The 18,919-nt window shown below is 38.6% G+C and overlaps 2 protein-coding genes across 4 annotated transcripts in view; one reads left to right on the top strand and one right to left on the bottom strand.

Annotated features, from left to right (window-relative positions):
- LOC148088021 (junction-mediating and -regulatory protein-like) overlaps positions 1–7,655 on the top strand; it is a 14,943-nt gene extending 7,288 nt beyond the window's left edge. Inside the window, exons 4-10 of one of the 2 annotated variants that reach the window (XM_087794092.1) lie at positions 464–633; positions 698–863; positions 2,456–2,553; positions 2,824–2,898; positions 2,961–3,056; positions 3,874–4,360; positions 5,382–7,655. In XM_087794092.1, the coding sequence (XP_087650218.1) occupies positions 464–633; positions 698–863; positions 2,456–2,553; positions 2,824–2,898; positions 2,961–3,056; positions 3,874–4,360; positions 5,382–5,686 (1,397 nt within the window). In that variant the 3' untranslated portion in view covers positions 5,687–7,655. Of the gene's footprint in view, positions 1–463; positions 634–697; positions 864–2,383; positions 2,554–2,823; positions 2,899–2,960; positions 3,057–3,873; positions 4,361–5,381 lie in introns of both variants that reach the window. The other variant, XM_087794083.1, reaches the window with a different exon arrangement.
- A 1,957-nt stretch (positions 7,656–9,612) lies between these two features.
- homer1b (homer scaffold protein 1b) overlaps positions 9,613–18,919 on the bottom strand; it is a 28,466-nt gene continuing 19,159 nt past the window's right edge. For both annotated transcript variants that reach the window (XM_087794071.1, XM_087794063.1), the window contains 4 exons: positions 13,073–13,229; positions 12,875–12,985; positions 11,772–11,852; positions 9,613–11,705 (listed from right to left, as the gene is read on the bottom strand). In XM_087794071.1, coding sequence (XP_087650197.1) covers positions 11,514–11,705; positions 11,772–11,852; positions 12,875–12,985; positions 13,073–13,229 — 541 coding nt within the window. In that variant the 3' untranslated portion in view covers positions 9,613–11,513. The remainder of the gene's footprint in view (positions 11,706–11,771; positions 11,853–12,874; positions 12,986–13,072; positions 13,230–18,919) is intronic.

Raw genomic sequence — 18,919 nt, 5'->3', positions numbered from 1 at the left:
CCATCTATCCTTCCATCCATCCATCCATCCGACCGTCCGTCCATCCATCCATCCATCCATCCATCCATCCATCCATCCATCCATCCATCCATCCATCCATCCATCCATCCATCCATCCTTCCATCCATCCATCCATCCATCCATCCATCCATGGAGGAGGAGTGTTGTGTGTTGAAAGTCAAGAATAATGTGATAGTATTCATGAGCTGGAGTAGACAGAGTTGACAGACAGATGGAGAAACAAGGACAAACTATTGATCTTCTCTGGAGGCTAAACTCACTCTTCCGCCGCACTTTCTTAGTTTTACCGCTAGATGACGCTGTTCTATAGCATTCAATTTTAGAAATCAGAAACTTTTATTGCCAGTGTCTTTTGTGGGGTCAGTACAAATAAGATAATAAACAGAAAGCAACAGAAAATCAGTTGTGAATTCCCGCCTGACAAGGGTGTCCTCGTGTGCAGGGCTGTACGAGCGCATGAAGGTGGACCAGCGCAAGTTTGGCAAGTCTTCGTGGACGGCGGCGGTGGAGCGCATGGAGAGATTACGCTACTCTGTTGCCAAGGAAACGCTGCAACTCCAGAGAGCCAGAGAAATCTGCCTGGAGCAGAGGAAACACACACTTCGGGAGGAGGTGACGCTTCTTGACTTAGATGGTCCGACATCAGTTTGAACGATGTTGTTGTTCTTCTTCTCAGATGCAGAGCTTGTGCAGCGGCGTGGACGCCATGTTGCTGCTGGACCACATGGAGTCGCAGTACTATGAGCTCCAGCTGCAACTGTACGACATCCAGCGTGAGATCCTTCAGTGTGAAGAGCTGCTTCTCACGGCTCAGCTGGACAGCGTTCGCCGGCAGATGACAGGTGTGAAAAAGTACCCTCAAGACTTTGTGTCCTGAGGAAAAATTTAATTTGGGGCCCCCTGTGCATACCATCAACACAGCACCTGATGCTTCATCGTTCCAGAGGCGACACTGTGTGATGATTAAAGTGTTGTTTTTGTTTACACACGACACAATAAGTTGACAAACACACTTTATTTTGTTTTTTTATATTTTCTAAAAAATGTCCAACTGTTCTAGGAAAATAAATACATTTAATACTTTAAGTAAATATACATTTATAACATAAAAGTTGTAGTTACGCCCCCACATGCGTGCTTTTTTTAAACTATGTTTAAAGTTATTAAAGATATTTATGAGCAGGAAGCAAAGTCGGTTACATCATCATAACACATTCATGCACAACCTGGTGGTGAAAAAAAAAGGTAGTTTATGCTTGTGCAAAATATTTTATTATTGAAAAAATTAAAAGGATAAAATGTTTGTTTTTTATTTAAAATGTTTTAATGCCACTCCTAAAATGCCTTGGTAAAGACGTATTAGCAGTATTACTATGTCAAGGGAAGTATTGTCAGTGCCATTAGAATATTGAACAGTTGAATTTAATGTTTGAAATGTTGAAAAAGTTTTTTTATTTAAAATGTTTTTTAAGCATTGAATTATTTGGGAGAAATCTAATTCAATCATATCCAGGTTGACTTTTTTCTTTTAATAATTAGATTTATTTTAATTGAATATATTAAAAACAAACTGATTATTTTTGACACACAGAGTTTGATGTTATTCAAAAAATGTGAAGAAATTCATTTTTTTTATATATTAAAAAAAAAAAGGTAGCCTTTTAAATTCAATATAAAAATGTTAGTATAATAGAGCCATCTTACCAGACTAATCCAATCGAGTCCTGAGCCACTCGCTCTAACTTTTAAATTCACACCAAACTGTAAAACTACCATAGTTGCTTTGGAATCTGCCATGTAACATCTGACCTGCCAGTTCTTCTACATCGTCTCATGATTGGCTGTAACTGGATCAAGCAGCTCTGTAATCTTCTGGTATCGTCTGGAGGCACTATTATACCAACATTTCTATTTTGAATTTGAAAGGCTACGATTTATAGATAATATTGAATTTGGATTTTTCTTTTGGATTTTTGGAATTATAATATTATGAATATGTTCAAATTTAATTTGTGAATTAAATTCTCAACGAACCTGATCTTTCAATAAACAAATTATAGAATTACATCATTTAAAATAACTCAAAGCTTAGAAACACAATAACATTTCAATAAAAATTATTCTGTTACACGTCTTGTAAAACCTTTCACTCACGCGCTGGGGAGTGTTTTTGGAACGATAATAACCCCATATAGGAGGATGTAAGTAAGTTAGTAAGTAATTTACATTTATAGAGCGCTTTTCCAGACCAGGGTCACAAAGCGCTTAAACAATGAAAACAATACTCACTAAAATATATACTTAAAAGGTCAAGATAATGACAGACGTGTTCTTACGTGGCTGTATGTGCATGTGTTTGCAGAGCGTCAGGATGAGGTGGTGTACTATGACACCTTTCAAAGTGCCGATGATATAACAGAAGTTGATATTGCAGAAAAGGAAGAGCTTCGAAGACTTCAGCTCAGTGCTCGGCAGCTGGAGGCCAGGCGAGGACGCATCACTGCCAAGCGCTCCTATCTGCAGGACAAGAGAGTAGGTGCACGCTCGCATGGACACGCATGTGACACGGGTTACTGCACCGTCGAGTGTCAGCGAAGATCATGATCAAGTCCAGACTTTTAGGAACAACTCGAGCCCCTGTTTATGTAACCGTGTAGAAACATTCACATTTTTATTTAATTAATTCCCCTCCTTTAATTCTGAAATATTAATATCTGTTTACATGTAAATATTCAGCTTAAACATATATTTTAACAGGTCATTTTATTATGTGCTGACAGTGTTTTTTTTGTTCCTCTGCAGGAGATCTGTGTATCAAAGCACATGCAAAAGCAGCAGAAACATCATGGCCTCCACAAAGACTCTGTGCTCCTGCAGGTAGATATCGTCTGCATTTATTTACATGAGTAGGTATTTACAAGCGTGTTCTTGTATCACAGCTGAAGTATGACGAAGAGGAGGACGAGGAGAGAAAGAACAGCCGAGTCAGTCAGGAGCGACAGAGGACTCTGGACAGACTGCGCTCCTTCAAACAGGCATGCATCAGTTTATGAAAGTATATACGTTTATAAATGCCATCAAATATGAAATAGTAGAATTTTATATTCAATAACTTATTTTTAATTGTGGTTTTCAAGTATTGAATTATCTTTTTGGATAATTAAACGTAATAGTGTTATATATTTAAATATTTATTTTGTTTTAATTAAAAAATATAATTCAAAAAGTAATTATTTAAAGGTTGATTTTAATAAAAAATTCAATAATTTAATTATAAATACTTTTTATTTTATTTCTAGTCTTTTATATTCAATAAATATATATAAAAATGGTACCACGATTATTATTGCCATTTTCTTATATTTAATTTAAAAAGCTTAGAAAAAAATAATATTGTATTTAGAATTATATAGATTTTTTAAAATTGTAATATCAAATTCAAGTCTAAAAAAGGTTATTTCATGGCTGCAATATTATACCTTAAAGTATATATTTTAGTGAGTATTGTTTTGATTGTTTAAGCGCTTTGTGACCCTGGTCTGGAGAAGCGCTATATAAATACAAATTACTAACTTACTTACAATATCATTATTTGGGATTTATAAGGCTATGAATTAAACGATATATTACTTAGAAAATTAATTTTGAATTATATAAATTACAATTGTATGTATAAAGATTAAATTAAATTCTTTAAAGAAAATAATTAAAAATCAACTTATATGTACGTAATTCAATTCAACAATTAAAAAAAATTCAATATTCATATGTCCATATTAAACATCTATATCAGCTGGTTGACTTTTAATTTTCTACTTACTGAGCTAGGATTTCTTTACTTTTTTTTTCCAGCGTTATCCAGGCCAGGTGATCCTGAAGTCCACGCGACTCCGCCCGGCTCAGCCCAGAAGGAGAGACGTTGTCAGGGCGACGGGAGGCGAGGCTCGTTGCTTCAGCACCAGCGTCCAGACGGACCCCAGCCCCACGCTCACCACCCAGCCTGTCACGGGCCTCTCGGCGTCGCTTCCTCCTCTGCCGGTTCCAACACCCGCCGACTCCACCTGTTCCCCCTGCTCTCTCACCTCGCTGCTGTCCTCCCCCATCTCTCCCCCTCCTCCGCCTCCCCCGCCGCCTCCCCCCCCGGTCACCGAGCAGTGGTCGCCGTCGGCCGCCCACCCGGGCTGCAGGGGGAAGCAGCCGGAGGAAGACCGCCTGCACGAGGATCTTTCTCTTTCTCCCATCGGCCCCTTCATCCCTCGCTTCTTCGACAGCAGCCAATTGCTGAGCGCCCGGAAGAAACTGAGGAAGACTCCAGAGTTTGAGAGCCATAACAGACGAGGTACATGAATAATATCACCTTATCTTAAGAGGATACATCTTATCTTAAGAGGATACATCTTATCTTAAGAGTCAAAACATGTTTTCATGTTCATGGTGTTTAAAATATTCTCTTTCTCTTCTCTTATCTTCCCTTATCTTAAGAAAATAAATCTTATCTTAATAGTTAAAAGATGTTTTCATGTTCATGGTGTTTAAATATTCTCTTTCTCTTACCTTATCTTCCCTTATCTTAAGAAAATAAATCTTATCTAAATAGTCACAACCTGTTTTTTCATGTTGATGGTGTTTAAAATATTCTCTTTCTCTTCCCTTATCTTTAGAAAATAAATCTTATCTTAATAGTCAGAGATGATTTCAGGTTCATAGTGTTTAAAATATTCTCTTTCTCTTCCCTTATCTTAAGAAAATAAATCTTATCTTAATAGTCAAAGAATATCTTAGGTTCATAGTGTTTGAAATATTATTTTTCTCTTCCCTTATCTTAAGAAAATTAATCTAATATTAATGGTCAGAGATAATTTCAGGTTCATCGTGCTTAAAATATTCTCTTTCTCTTCCCTTATCTTAAGAAAATTAATCTTATCTTAATAGTCAAAGAAGATTTCAGGTTCATAATGTTTTAAATATTCAATTTCTCTTCCCTTATCTTAAAAAAAGAAATCTTATCTTAATAGTCAGAGATGATTTCAGGTTCATAGTGTTTAAAATGTTCTCTTCCCTTATCTTAAAAACAGTTTTTGTATTTTTATAGCCACAGAAAGTTTCAGGTTTATGGTCATTAAAATCTTGAAAGAAAATAAATCTTATCTTATCTTAATATTCAGAGATTATTCAGGTGCCTGGTATTTGAATGTGCTATCTCTTCCCTTATCTTATAAATAAATCTCATCTTCGACTACATATTTTTTCAGGGTCATGGTGTTTAAAATATCCCTCTTCCCTTATCTTATCTTAATAGTCCGAGATGATTTCAGGTTCATGGTGTTAAAAATCTTCCCTCTCTCTCTTGTCGTGTGCAGTGAGTTCACCTATGGATGAGGTTCTGGCGTCTCTGAAGAGAGGCTGCTTCCACCTGAGGAAGGTGGACCAGCGTCAGCTGCCTCCTGCTCAGGGCGAGGACCCCAACAACATCCTGGCTCAGATACGCAGAGGCATCAAGCTCCGACGGGTCCCTCGAAAAGAACGACAGGACCCGGACGAGCTCCCGGCGTCCACCGACCCGCTGACCCGCAGCATCCACGAGGCCCTGCGGCGCATCAAAGAAGCTTCTCCGGACTCGGACTCCGACGACGACGAGATGTCGGGTCCGGACTGGGAGAGCTAGACTCAAAAGTGTTTAAGAGCTCGGAACTGCACTCGCGGGACTAATGCACTCACTGTAATATACACGAGCACAGTCTATAAACCTGCTCATGTGCGCACGAGTCCGACTCGATACCGGTTCACGGGAAGGTCACACTCTTTTGTGTGTCTGTCCTCGGACCCGCCTCATCAGCGAAGTGATGCTGCATTTATGTGTATTTATTGATCGGAATTTGGGTTTTACGCTGACTCGGCAAATTCACTTCTCTGTTTACACAAGCAACACCGTCAGAAGAATAGAGAGTGTTACCATACACGCCGACCACTTGACGACAGCTCTACACTTGACTCATCCTAACTTTTTACTTGTGGGAGTAACTGCCTCGTGTAGGGAAAGTTCTACTGTTTGATACTCAAACAAGTGAAAGGTTCAGTGACGCTCACACAGGTTTTGTATCTCCACCCACATTTAGCTCAAGGTTCCCTTCAGTAGAGTGAAGGTGATGTCGGGTGGTTTCTATAGTTCCTGGTTTTCAAGGCGTGGGTAGCAGGATTTCGAAAATCCAGAACCAAATTGAGAGAGTTCATCTTCACAATGACTTGAAATGTAAATAATCTAAGTAGGTTTATCGGGGAAAGTGCTGTATACAAGTGGGAGGAAACTAGTGCTCATAGACACACCTTGAAAGCCAAATTATGCATCCTGATGTAAGTTCAGACACCAATCCATCCACTTATTTTTCCACCATCCTTCTTTTCATTTGTCTGTAAGACACTCACCAATACATTAATCCATCCATCCATCCATCCATCCATCCATCCATCCATCAATCCATCCATCCATCCATCCATCCATCCATCCATCCATCCATCCATCCATCCATCCATCCATCCATCCATCCATCCATCCATCCATCCATCCATCCATCCATCCATCCATCCATCCATCCATCCAATGATCCCCTCATTTGTCCATTAACTCAGCCACCCACGCAAAGATTCACCCATCCATGTATTTTTCCACATATTAACTATCCATCATCCATCCATCCATCCATCTGCCTGTTCACTCATCCTTACATTAATCCATCCATCCATTTTTCCACCATACATCCATCCCTGCCCATACTATGCACCAATCATTCACCAGAAGCTAGAGAGCAAAGTAGGAACTGTTTTTTCAAGATCTTTTAGCTTTTAGCTTAGCTCCTTTTTCACCAAAATAGTCAAGAGTGGTAAAGACCCAAAGACACTTATTTATACCCCTCTGTTCTTCACCTAAAATCCACCAAAACTCACTCAACTCTTCTTCGAAGCTTGTCGCCTCAGATCTCCCGAAGCAAACCGACATATATTGACAATATCATGTAAACACAGTAGAGAGTGATTTCCATTGACATCCTGTCGTAGTATCGGTTCACCTCAACACCTCTAAATAGGCAGCGTCAACTTCAGACACACACCATACGCCCGCTGAAGTCTCTGGTGGGTGATGGAGTGAGTTTATCACGCGGGCGATTGAGGGCCGACAGCCGGGTTCCTACGAGGAGGTCGTGGCTGGTGTGAGAGTGGGCCGGTTCTGCCTGCTGGAGTGATGGATGGCGAGTGGGCGTTTGGATTCTCTCCTCTCTGCCGGGAGTCGCTGAGGGCCGTGGATCTCTACTCTCTTTCTCTCGTCTCGGTTTCCGCCTTCCACATTGTTTTCTCCTCTCTGTGGGCACATGAAGCCTGGTAGGTGCTCGCCTAGTCACGCTCTGAAGACGTAGAAACAGTTTAGTTAGCCTTTTTAATCTTAAGATGTGCCGTGTCGGTGTCACCACAATCTCTTTTGCTTCTTTCTTTCCTCCCACACAGGCTTGACCACATGACCGGTGAACACTCGCTTGATCGACTTATGCAACTGTAACGACACACTTATATATTATTATATACGGTAAAACTGCTGTCTTATCCTGTGGACTACTACAAGTGTTGCCGTCGTCCGAGCTTTAACTGAGATCATCGTGACTGCAATTCAATAAACTCTGTTTTACCAAAAAATAACCGTTTCATTTTCTGTATTTGTGTTTTCTTAGTTATTGTTTTAATAATGGGGTGATATATGTGGCAAGAAGTCTTGAAGGTGTAAACATTTCTCAAGATGTTATTAGCAATTTTAATGTTGATTGAAGTTTTGAGAATCGCAAAATACATGTTTCTATCTCATTGGAAATATAAATCTGTAATGGACTCAGGCCTGGTAAAATGATACAATTAGGCCTCCTTTTTATTGTAAGTAAGTAATTAATTTGTATTTGTAGAGCGCTTTAGTAGTATTAGTAATAGTAGTAGAGTAAGGGCAGTGCAGTGGATTCAATCCTTGGAAATTTTCAGCTGGTTAAGGAATAAAAATGATCACTTTAACAGTTTTTATTTAAAATATTTTTGAATATCAACTGTATTCAAGATGCAAACGAGTTTAATTTTTTTTTTAATTAGCCTTAATTTACAGTGAAACAAAAAATCCATAAAACATTAAGAAACGAATTCCAACTAATTATTTAGCACCTTTTATATGCAATTAAAATTTTATTTGAAACTATACTAATCTATGTGTGTTTTTTTTGTTTTTTTAAACTTTTTTTAATAATTGAAACCAGTTCTGCTGTTCATTATAACAACTAAGGTATATATTCTGGCTCTGCAGATGAATCAGAACCTTGCCAGAGACAGTGTATCAAGCAGACAAATTCCAACACAAGTTTATATGACTTGTTTTACTGGTTTTATTAGGTTTGTTAAGTGTAATTGTTTTTCAATTGTTAATTTTAAACTGAATACTAGAGCATACCTAGCATTACAAGATGTAATGTACCAACACATAACACTTTCTGATTTAAATATTAATAATTTTAATATGGAAATAAATAAGTAAATGATTATTGAATTATTAAATTGAAAATTGAAAATGTGAAAAAAAAGAAAAGTAGTTGAATTCAATCAATTGTATATTTGGGAATATTCTAAAATATTTAGAAAATATATTTTCTAGTTTAATATTTAAGAATCTCTGGGGCGTCAATTCATCATGTCGGATTCTAAAGCAACAATAAGATTTAAGCTATTCGCAACTAATGTATTCTAACTAAAAGTTAGGGCGAGTGCTCGATTGGATAAGTCTGGTAAGATGGCACTAGATATACCAACATTTTAGTATTGAATGACCGTTAAAAGCACAAGTTATGAATATTAGATTCAGGATTTTTTTTCCCACTTATTGTAATTAGAATACCAATCTCTATGTGTAAGAAAAATAAATAATTCATCTTTAAAATGTCCAAATTTTCTCATTCAAATATTAAACCCTTGGTCAAAAGGACCCTGAGATAACACCAAGGTAAAAAAGAAAATTTTTTGGAGACAGAAATACATAAATATTAATTTAAAAGAAGATAAATGTCTTAAGGCTTGTCATAATTCCTTTCATTTTTAATGCTTAGTGAAAATGGCACTGGGTTGGTGAATTGACCCATGAATTTAATGCTCTGCGGGAGCATGTTGAAGAGTGGAGTGCGTGTGCGAGGGCTGTACCTCATTAATATCACCATCCTAGTCTCAAGGTTTAAAAAATATATGCCAACATATGATATAATAACACTGTCATCAGTGAGCAGAGAAGCAGATGGAGTGCACGAATGCTCCTACCACGTTGCAACACTAATAGACTCAGGGACTCATTCGTTCCTCGTGCTATTAGATTGTATAATTCTGAATTTGTGGAGTGAAAAGATGATGTTATTCTATTCTATGTTAATCTTTTTCTTTTTGTATCCTTGATCTTTCTACTTGCACTTTGTCATCACTTACATTTTTTCTTCTGTTTGCACTTTGTTCCTGTTTTTATGAAACATGCCATACCGTACTCATTGAAACTCATAATATAGGCAAGAAAAAGCAAGCAGGACCAGATGGATTTGCACACACAGAAGTCTGCGGCCACTGTATTTGAATATAAAACATAGCATTCTCAGTTCACAGATGTGTGTTCTTCTCCTGGTTAGAAAGCATCTTTCTTCCATCTTCTTCACCAACGTTTGATGAATCCACCCGCGAAGCCTGAGGTACCTCTTAAATTTCATGAGTTTTTAAAATTACTTAGTCAAAAATATTGCCAGTCTTCTCATACCTCTAGATACAATGGTCATAATTATACGTACATTAAATACCATAAGTTACAAAACAAGAGAATGAAAAGCTTATTCCACTACTGTACAAAGGCATTCATCAACAATAGCATGGATTTGAATGTGTTCACTCTGTGTTTAAACAATCAACGGTTTGCTTCTACTCAGGCCTTGATCCAGTGTATCAACCTGTGTGTGTTTGTAACTAGAGCAAATATCTGGGCACACCGATGTAAATCAATAATTCATGTTGCTACAAAGTGTAATAAATCAGTGCAAAAAGGTGCTCGAAACATATTTAAGACCTCAGACGTTTGCAGCATGTCGTGTGGATCTGAAGAAAATTTTGAAAGTGATGCGGCGTCGAGTATTTCGCTTCTGCAAGAGTAAATAGTTTTTTAGAATATAGATCGTCGTTTAATATACATGTTCGGTGATTTGTTTGCAACAACGATAAGCCGCCGTGTGGTGTGACCGTCATATTGTGTGAGTAGAAAGTATGTTACAGCTTTAATATCGTCGGGGATATATACTCTGTGTGGAAATCAAAAGATTCTCTATCTATTCATGAGCGAGTTGGGATGACGATGACGCTCTGTAAGCCCTTCGCCATGCACTCCTCTGACCCACACCGGTCATCAGAAGTACACTATCTGTTGGTCAGGTGGTGGTGAGGGGGGGGGGTGGGGTGTGGTGGGGGGTGTTTAACAGGGGGTGGGGGGGGTCACACATCTGCATGAGTCCACTGAGTAGAGTACCTGATAAAGTTAACTAGAAGATGTAGTAAAGAGCCTGTCTGGTATTGCTCAGTGTGTGTGTGTGTGTGTGTGTATGTGCGTGTGTGTGTGTGTGTGGGTCGGCCTCCTGGAGAGTCGCTCTCTTACGACGCAAAAAAATAAAACACACACACTCAAATAATACCATACAAACAAAGTGTCCTCTTGGTGTGTGCTGGTGAAGGCACACTGCAGGGTCAGGCCTTGTTCAGCAACACACGCCACACTGAGTTTGGCAGGAAGACAGGTCGGTGGACGGTGGAAGTCGGGGTTCCTCTCAGAGTATGGCACAGAAGGATGCAGATAGATGGAAGATTGGATGACGGTTCCTCTGGTTGGAGTGGCGGTTTTTTTTTTAATAGTATTTATAGGTGTAGCGGTCGCTCGTTCTCACACCATCCAAACACTCGTCAGTGCCCCCGGAAGTAAGGCGGTCTGTGTCCCCGGACTCTCTCTCTCTATCTCTGATGCTGGCAGTTTCTCGCCCTCCTGCTCTGTACACCGAGTCACTTTGGATCATCTGTGTTCGGTACAATAGTTTTTTGGGGGGGAGGTTTGGCAGCTTTGTCAGCAGTTCTTTGAGTCTTTTTTTTTTTCTTCTTCCGCTTGACTTTGAACTCAAGAGACGGATGCGGTTCTCGGAGTGTGGCGTGGACTCGGGTGTGGGTTGGGCGACTCTCCGGCCAATCGGAAGGCTCGCCGAGGTCGTTCTCCCCCCCGCGGCGGAGAGGACGAGGGAGTAGCTGCCCACTCTGAATCACGACTGGGGGGCAGTGTTGTCTCGACTTGAACCTCTCTCTGAGGAAGGTGGGTCGTGGTGGGTGTGGGACTGGAGGAGGTGCGTGGACTCGTCGTATGGCTGTGTCAGTTTTGTTTTTGTTTGTTGTTTTTTTTTTTGGCAGCTGTGTTTCTAGCTGGCCTCCTCTATGAGCCGGGCCAGCGTGTCTCTGAGCTCCGTCAGCTCGAAGATCTTCCCGTCCAGCATCTCCAGCAGCGTCCGCAGGCTCTTCCTGAAGTTCTCCTGCTCCTCCTGGTTCTCCTCCAGACGCTGCTCGGCGCCGGCCAGCTGCTCCTCCAGCACCCGGCCGCGCAGCTCCGTCTCCTGCACACACATGTGGTCGAGTGAGAACATCCAGGACGGGGTTTAGCCGACGGTTCTGAGACTCACCTCCAGTTTCTGGGTAAGAGTGTCTTTCTGCTCCATCAGGTCGTTCATGTTTTCTAACTCTTCTTTCAGCTTCTCCATTTCCTGAAACAACATACAGCTTGTAAGAGGGACTGGAGGGGTGTACAGCAAGGTTATTATCATTCATTATTACGACACTTTTCAACAGGTAATGACTCTAAAAGTTATTCAAGTTAAGTCTGACTTCTTTAGCAGGTTTACTCTTTTCCCAACTGACTCAAATATATGTTTCTTACCCACATTTTTGGTTGAAAAGTGAATCTTAAGACCTAATCTTGAACGTTACAATCTAGTTTTTGGTTTGTATAAACGTAATAATTGCATCCATGTATATTCCGGCCTTTAGTTTTATATGTTTCGTATTAAAAAACATTTAACTTATGTTAAAAATATGAGAAATAATTGTCATTATTCCATTTAAAACCACAATAAAAGTAGTTATTTTTGTTATTTCCTGGGGTTTGGACCTTATTTATCTCTCATCTACTACATGTTTATTTCTATGGCACTTGATGATCATACACTCAAATTCATGAGGACATTAATGTGGTCATTTGCAGATGTTACTGACTTCCTAATCTCCATTCTTGTAAGATCTCGGTTGACCTTTATCTATCGTTAATTGCCCGACAAGTCAATATTATTACCATGTTTATCTCACCGGCTTTTATAAGATCAATCATGGCAACATAATGTTTCTTTTAACACCTTTAATAAACATATTTATGGAATTTTTGCTTAAAAAGAAAGGGTATAATTTGATTAGTATTTTAGATGTGTATATATTTTTACACTATGAGAGAGGGACAAGCATTGTGTAGTTTACAACACTTTAACTGACAGTTTGGATCATTTTAAATCAGGAAATGGACTGAAGACAAAAGTTTAATGACTTCTCCACTCTGTATACACTTTTCAACCAGACAAAATAGTAGAAACATACTTGAAAACAATGTTTTGAGAAGAAATAGTTTGATATTGATTTTCCTGCGATTTAAACTCAATTGTTTTTTCTCTTTTCTTTTACTTGAAACTGCACCAAAGATCCATAACAGTGATCAATTTGAGTTCTAAGAGTCACAGACCTCTTCTTTATCTCTCAGCGTGTTCTCCAGCTCTTCAATAGTTTGGTTGAGTTCAGTTTTCTGGGACTTGATGGCTGGTGATTGGTTGCTCTGGCACTCCAGCTCAGTCACCTGCAGGATCGACATCGACGGTTCAGCGTCTCAGGGATGACACACTATCGATACGAGGGATGATAAACGAGCGTGTCCTCGTCTCACCCGCTTGTGTAGCCTCTCGGCCTCCTCCTGGTACGCGGCCAGTTGTTGCTTCCATTGTTTGACGTTGGCCGTGGACTCCAGCAGAGCCGCCGTCAGTTTGGCGTTGTTGCCTTTTAGCGCCTCCAGCTCGGCCTCCCAGTGTTTCGTCATGGCGGGGCTGAGAGAGAAGAAGACATCTTAGCATCGGTTTATTGTGTCAAGATAAAAAAGCACGCGATGAACGACACGGACATGAAGTCGTGCTTCCAGGCGGGAGGTCACTATCTGTCGGCTCGAAGCCGCGAAAGCATCTGTCTGCCTCATGGGTCGTAATCTGAGATTATATCCTCCGACGGGTGGGAGTCTAATCTACTCACACGTACAGATTGAACGTAAATGAATTTTTGCGATACAGGAGCCGGTGAGAGGAGAAGAGAGCGATGGTGGAAAATTGAATTAAGAGTGACTAATGATGTGAAATGTTCTACATGAAGTTGTCTCTTTCCAATGATTAGCTTTGCTCATGTCGTGATGCTGAAAGGAGTTTAGCCCCGAAGCCAATTAGAAAACAAGAATACAATCTTAAAAAGGCATTACAAGAGTTTCTATAACATTTATACGACACAAAAATATTAATGTGATAACATTTCTGCAGCTTAGTAGTTAGCGCATCAGCTAACAGCAAAGCTGAGCTTTTTCCAACACGGATTTGTGTTTTAAGAACATTATTTTCAGCCGGTTCTAATATTATTATGTAAAAATATTATTTAGTACTTGTTTTGATTTTTTTTTTAAACCAACATTATACATTAAATACAGTTTTGCAACCAATACATTGTATTACATGAACATTTATCTATCTATTTTAAATGTGTCAAGCCTTCCAACACAGACTCATTTTAGTTTATCCAACAATCAGGTCACAACTTTATCTTAGCTGACACACAACTAAAAAAGTAAACATATTTTGTTTCATTGTTTCTCTAACATTTCTGTTAATATTTTTAACTTTTTTCACGTTTTAAGTCTGCATCTTTTTCTTTAAGGACACAACAAAATAATTGATTAGCAAATAAAAGATCAATAAAAGACAAATTAAAAAAAACGTTTGCACAGGGAAATGCAGACTAAAATATGGTGAAAAATAACAGGCGGGATTTAAAAATATTAACAGAAATTCCAGAGAAATAATAAAAATAAAAAGTTTTACATTTATTACACAAGGGTTCGACAGTCTTTTTTGTAATAAAGTTGTTTTCTGACTTGTCAGTCCCATGTTGTTATTTATTTTCCTGCAACATGAGATCAAATGTTCAACAAAAAGGTGATGGAAAAAGGACAAGAAGTTCCCATAATGCACTGCAAAAGATGTGGCGGCAGCCAAAATACAGTACATTCTTTTTTCTATTAAAATCATTTCTACCATAATTTTTGCATCTTAATATTTGTTAAAAGGAATTTGATTTCTAAAATAAGATTGGTGTCTTAAGTTTTGATCAAAAAAATAAGTTTTCTATGATAATGTTTGCATCTCAGCACAAGTTATTAAAAAAACTACAGTTAAAAAGTCAGATTCTGGAGGGAGAGAGCAGCGTCTCTGCATCTCCACTGGCATGAGAGCGTCAGGTTGCAATTTAAATTTACATAACGCCCACTGATCGTCAAATTTAGCTGTGAAATTGAATCAGGGGAAGTGAACAGCGATGAGATGCGATGCTGACATTGATCCGTGCAGGAACCTTTGAAAAGGCGCTTCCACTCCTACATGGTCGCATCACATACATCCCCCCCAAAAAAAAAAAAAAACCCACAAAAGGCAGCTTATCTCTCTAAGAAGTACTGCGAGTCTGTGTGTGACCCACAATAGCGTGTTTTTTTCCAACGTGTTACATCCACCCACGCACTGACACACACAGATATCCACACACTTGCGGCAGTACTCCACGACACCCACACAGTGAAGCTGCAGAGGAGAAAGAAAAAAAAAAGCCAAGATCTAATTCACTCTGGACTCCCACGACACTCTCCTTCTTACACAACATCCACCCCCACCTCCTGAAAAAAAAAAAAGTGTGTCTGTGTGTATGACGCATAGGAGGGAGATGACACTTCATCCTACACGTACCTACTGACACACAAGCACACACACATATGGAGCGATGCTGTCACCAAGGCGCCCAGCCCCACCAGTGTTTTATAAACCCGGGCTTCGGCAGCCGAGAGCGCGGGAGAGCAGGCAGGACGTCGAGAGGCGAGGATGGAGACAGACGGGCGAAGCGACGACCGGCTGATAGAAAGAAGCGAGATGTTTTGACACCGCTGTTGCTCTTCATTAGTCTGTGGCTCAGAGGGTTTGAGAGGAGCAGCTGGAGGAGGGTAAGTTGCTCTGACACTATGAAGTTTACTTGCATGAATCTCATTGACTTGTGTGTAAACTACAAAATGTGTTTTAAGGAAAGTCTCTGTTGTCTTTTACCAAAATGTATTTTTGAACTTCTCTCTTTTTGTTGTGATAGTCAACTGACTTGTGTATCAAAAATAAAAAAAAATCCCCCTGAATAAAAAGATTTAAAAAGGTGTTCTATGTGTGTTTCTTTTAAAAAAAACAACAAATTCAACATCTCTCTGTGCTGCGGTTCTGACCACTGCGGTTGCCAGGTAGGTCCTCTCCTCCTCACAGAGTCCTTCAAGAAGCAGGGAGGCAGAGCAGTTGCCATGGCAGCGCGAGAGAGAGGGAAAAAAGGAAGGAAGGCGCCCGTGGCACCGTGACGTTTGGCATCTGCGCCGTCGACGCTCACACAAGTAACATACATGCCTCCGCTCTCCGCCATTCACAGAAAAGGAAGGCAGTCCCGGGGCTGAGGGCCCCGGAGCCGTCAGCACCGCCTACGTCCTGTTATATGTCCAAAAAAAAAAACCTCACGCTAGTGCTGCCGTCTCTCATCATCCTCGCTCTTCCTCAGCACCTTCACACCTACACACACCTGCCTACACAGCACTGAGAGGAATCTTCTGCAGACCTCCACCAACCACTCTCTGATAAACACCAAATCCTGATTATATCGTTAATAAAAGCCCTAAAGAAAATATGTTAAATGTCAGTTTAGTCCGGAGTTGGTTGGTCTAGATCAGGGGTGCTACTTTTATAATTGTCAAGTTCAAAAGATCTACCTTCGTCAAATTTGCTCAACGTAAGTAAGAACATACTTCACTCAGATGACTAGCACTGAATGAAGTGAATGGACTGATGATCAGTCATGATGGAAGGATGTGTGGATTTAATCATCTTCATATAAATACTGACTTACATAAGTAACTAGATTCAAATAGTGCAGTCCGTAAGGAGCATATTTCCTCATAAGAAGATACTTTTCCTCTGAGAGTAACTTCCAAAAATGTCCATGAGACCTGGTCTTAAGTGTCAGCCTGTGTTAAATCTCATCCTCCACTGCAGACAAGTTCAGACTCGTATATAATAAGAATTACATTGATTTCCTACTAAAAATGGTCGTTAATTCGAACCCAAGTGGTGCACAAAAAATATTCACGTGTAAGAATCGTAGCTTGACACGAATTCAAGCCCTTTTCCTTTGTTCATCAAAATCAACAAAGAATTCAGACGGGTTCATCCCTTTCCATGCCGCCATTTCAATATGTCAATCATATTTAAATGAAGCAAGAGACCTACATTTCTCCATTTCTGTGATCATGAAAAAACTAAAACAAATGAAAACATGAATTCAAACTAATAGTTTATATTTGTTAATTTTAAACATGTCGGATATGAATCACACAAGTGGATTATTTTAACTTTAAAACATCTTCAGATGAAGTTTAACGAGAATAAAACTGTTGATCAGTAACTAACACTTGCCCACCCCTGTTCTAGATCATATAGTTTCGTCTCTAATGCATTAATATTGTAGAGAAAAGAAGCAAATAAAAAGAACGATAATTTAGGAGGAAATTGATGGAAATCTTTAATATATATAAATATATTTACAAAAGAAAACATTTTAATTCACAAATAAAATCCACCCATTGTGCTACAGCTCAGTAATGGAAGCCTGGATCGATTGAGTTTGTTCTTAAAGTCACAGTCGCTCACAAAGAAAAAAAACAAAAGACATTTTTTCTTCTCTGTTTCCGCCTGTATTCTGCTATGACTCACCGTGAGTTATATAAATGTTACATAAACTATCATCACAAACACTGTATCATTACACGACGCGTTCACAGTGAAAGCCATTGTTGTACATAATACACTTCTGTCGTTACAATCAGACGGTACAGCAACAGTGGTCAGGATCATGCTGGAAAACTACAAACTGTCAGAAAGCTTCAGACTTTATACAAAATAAAAACAAATTGTATCCTTGTTTGTTTTATGGTAATTATTGCCCTTTGTTTTTGTAATTGTGTGAATATTCCTTTACAATATGAAACAGAGTTATGATGGACACCATCACTTCCTGTTTACTCACTTGATAATCAATACATAGATATGTTGAAGAATACAATATAATAATAATAATAATTCAAAAAAAGAAACATTATAAATAATTGATTTTATATATTTATTTTCTCATCTTTACATTGATTAACTGTACGATGTTAGAGAGAGATTTAAAAAAAAACATGTGTCAAACGATCTGCCTGATATTTGTTTAATGAAAACATCCTTCATGTCTTCAAATGTAACAAAACTAAAATAATCAAGCAAAAATACAGCATAACTTTCACGAAGTTGAATAATATATATCATTTTAACGTATTAATATTTTATTTAAAAACATAATTCCGAAGTTCTAAACACATGCTTCATGAAGCTTCTTATGGAATTTGTAAAGATCTTATTTCAGCCCAAAATATGCGGATTTAAAAAAAAAAGTCTCAGCTATAAAAGTTGAATTCTTCTGTTGTTTTGCATTCTGTTGTTGACTGAGAAATGCTTGGGGATTTTCTGAGCGCGTACACTTGTGCAGTCGTCGTCACTGTGTTTTTGTCCCTCAACAAACTCTTTAAGAAGTTAAATAGTCTGATTTATCAGCATCTGTTTGCACATACTGACTCGTTTTTTTACTGTCTAGAAATGACGAGGGCTGATGGAGAATATTATGGTTTGCAAAATTGAGAACCGGATGAAAGTAAGATCTCAGGAAGTTCTTCTAAGAAAAGAGTTTGGGAGTCATAAAAAACAATGAATACATTAAAAGTATTTCACAAAAAGTCACAAAAACAGTCGTTAATACTAAGTTATCTTTCACTATACGTTACTCCAGACTATTATTTAGGGGATACAATAAGATGTGGGTCTCCATTTTCACACTGTCCTGAATTTTTTCGAGGCTCACTTTAACTGTGTTGAATTACATTATATCCATCCGAACTATAATATTTGTCACTATTGTCTAACTGTTGAACTCAAGTATTACGTTGGATGATTTATAAAGCCTAAGGAAATATCCGATTTGCATTTTGATTCTATATTGCAGGAAAAAAATACCAACTTGGAAGAACCAAACAAGTGTGTACTTCAGTCCTGACCTTAACACTTGTGTTGTCAATGTGACTGGTTTGCCCAAAAACAACTACAGCACTGGAAAAATCCCACTCAGAATTTTTTTTATTTATTTTAAAAACCCTTTAATTTTGCTTGGAAAAATTGAAGAAAAAATGCAGCAAAGAAAATGGAAACATATTCAAGATGCATTACTTAAAAACAAGTTATATAACAACTATATCTCACTGACATTGTACTCTCTAAATGATTGTGTCTTTAATTAAGTGTGATGATCATTTGAATATAAATTAGAAAAGATATACTCGATAATGTTTTGAGTTTTTGCATTAAGACCCTGTTCTCTT

This window comes from Callionymus lyra, chromosome 1 (genome assembly GCF_982586985.1).
Source record: "Callionymus lyra chromosome 1, fCalLyr1.hap1.1, whole genome shotgun sequence".
Classification (NCBI taxonomy): Eukaryota; Metazoa; Chordata; class Actinopteri; order Syngnathiformes; family Callionymidae; genus Callionymus; species Callionymus lyra.
The sequence above is the reverse complement of the archived record's forward strand: the minus strand, read 5'-3'. Positions and strand labels throughout refer to the sequence as shown.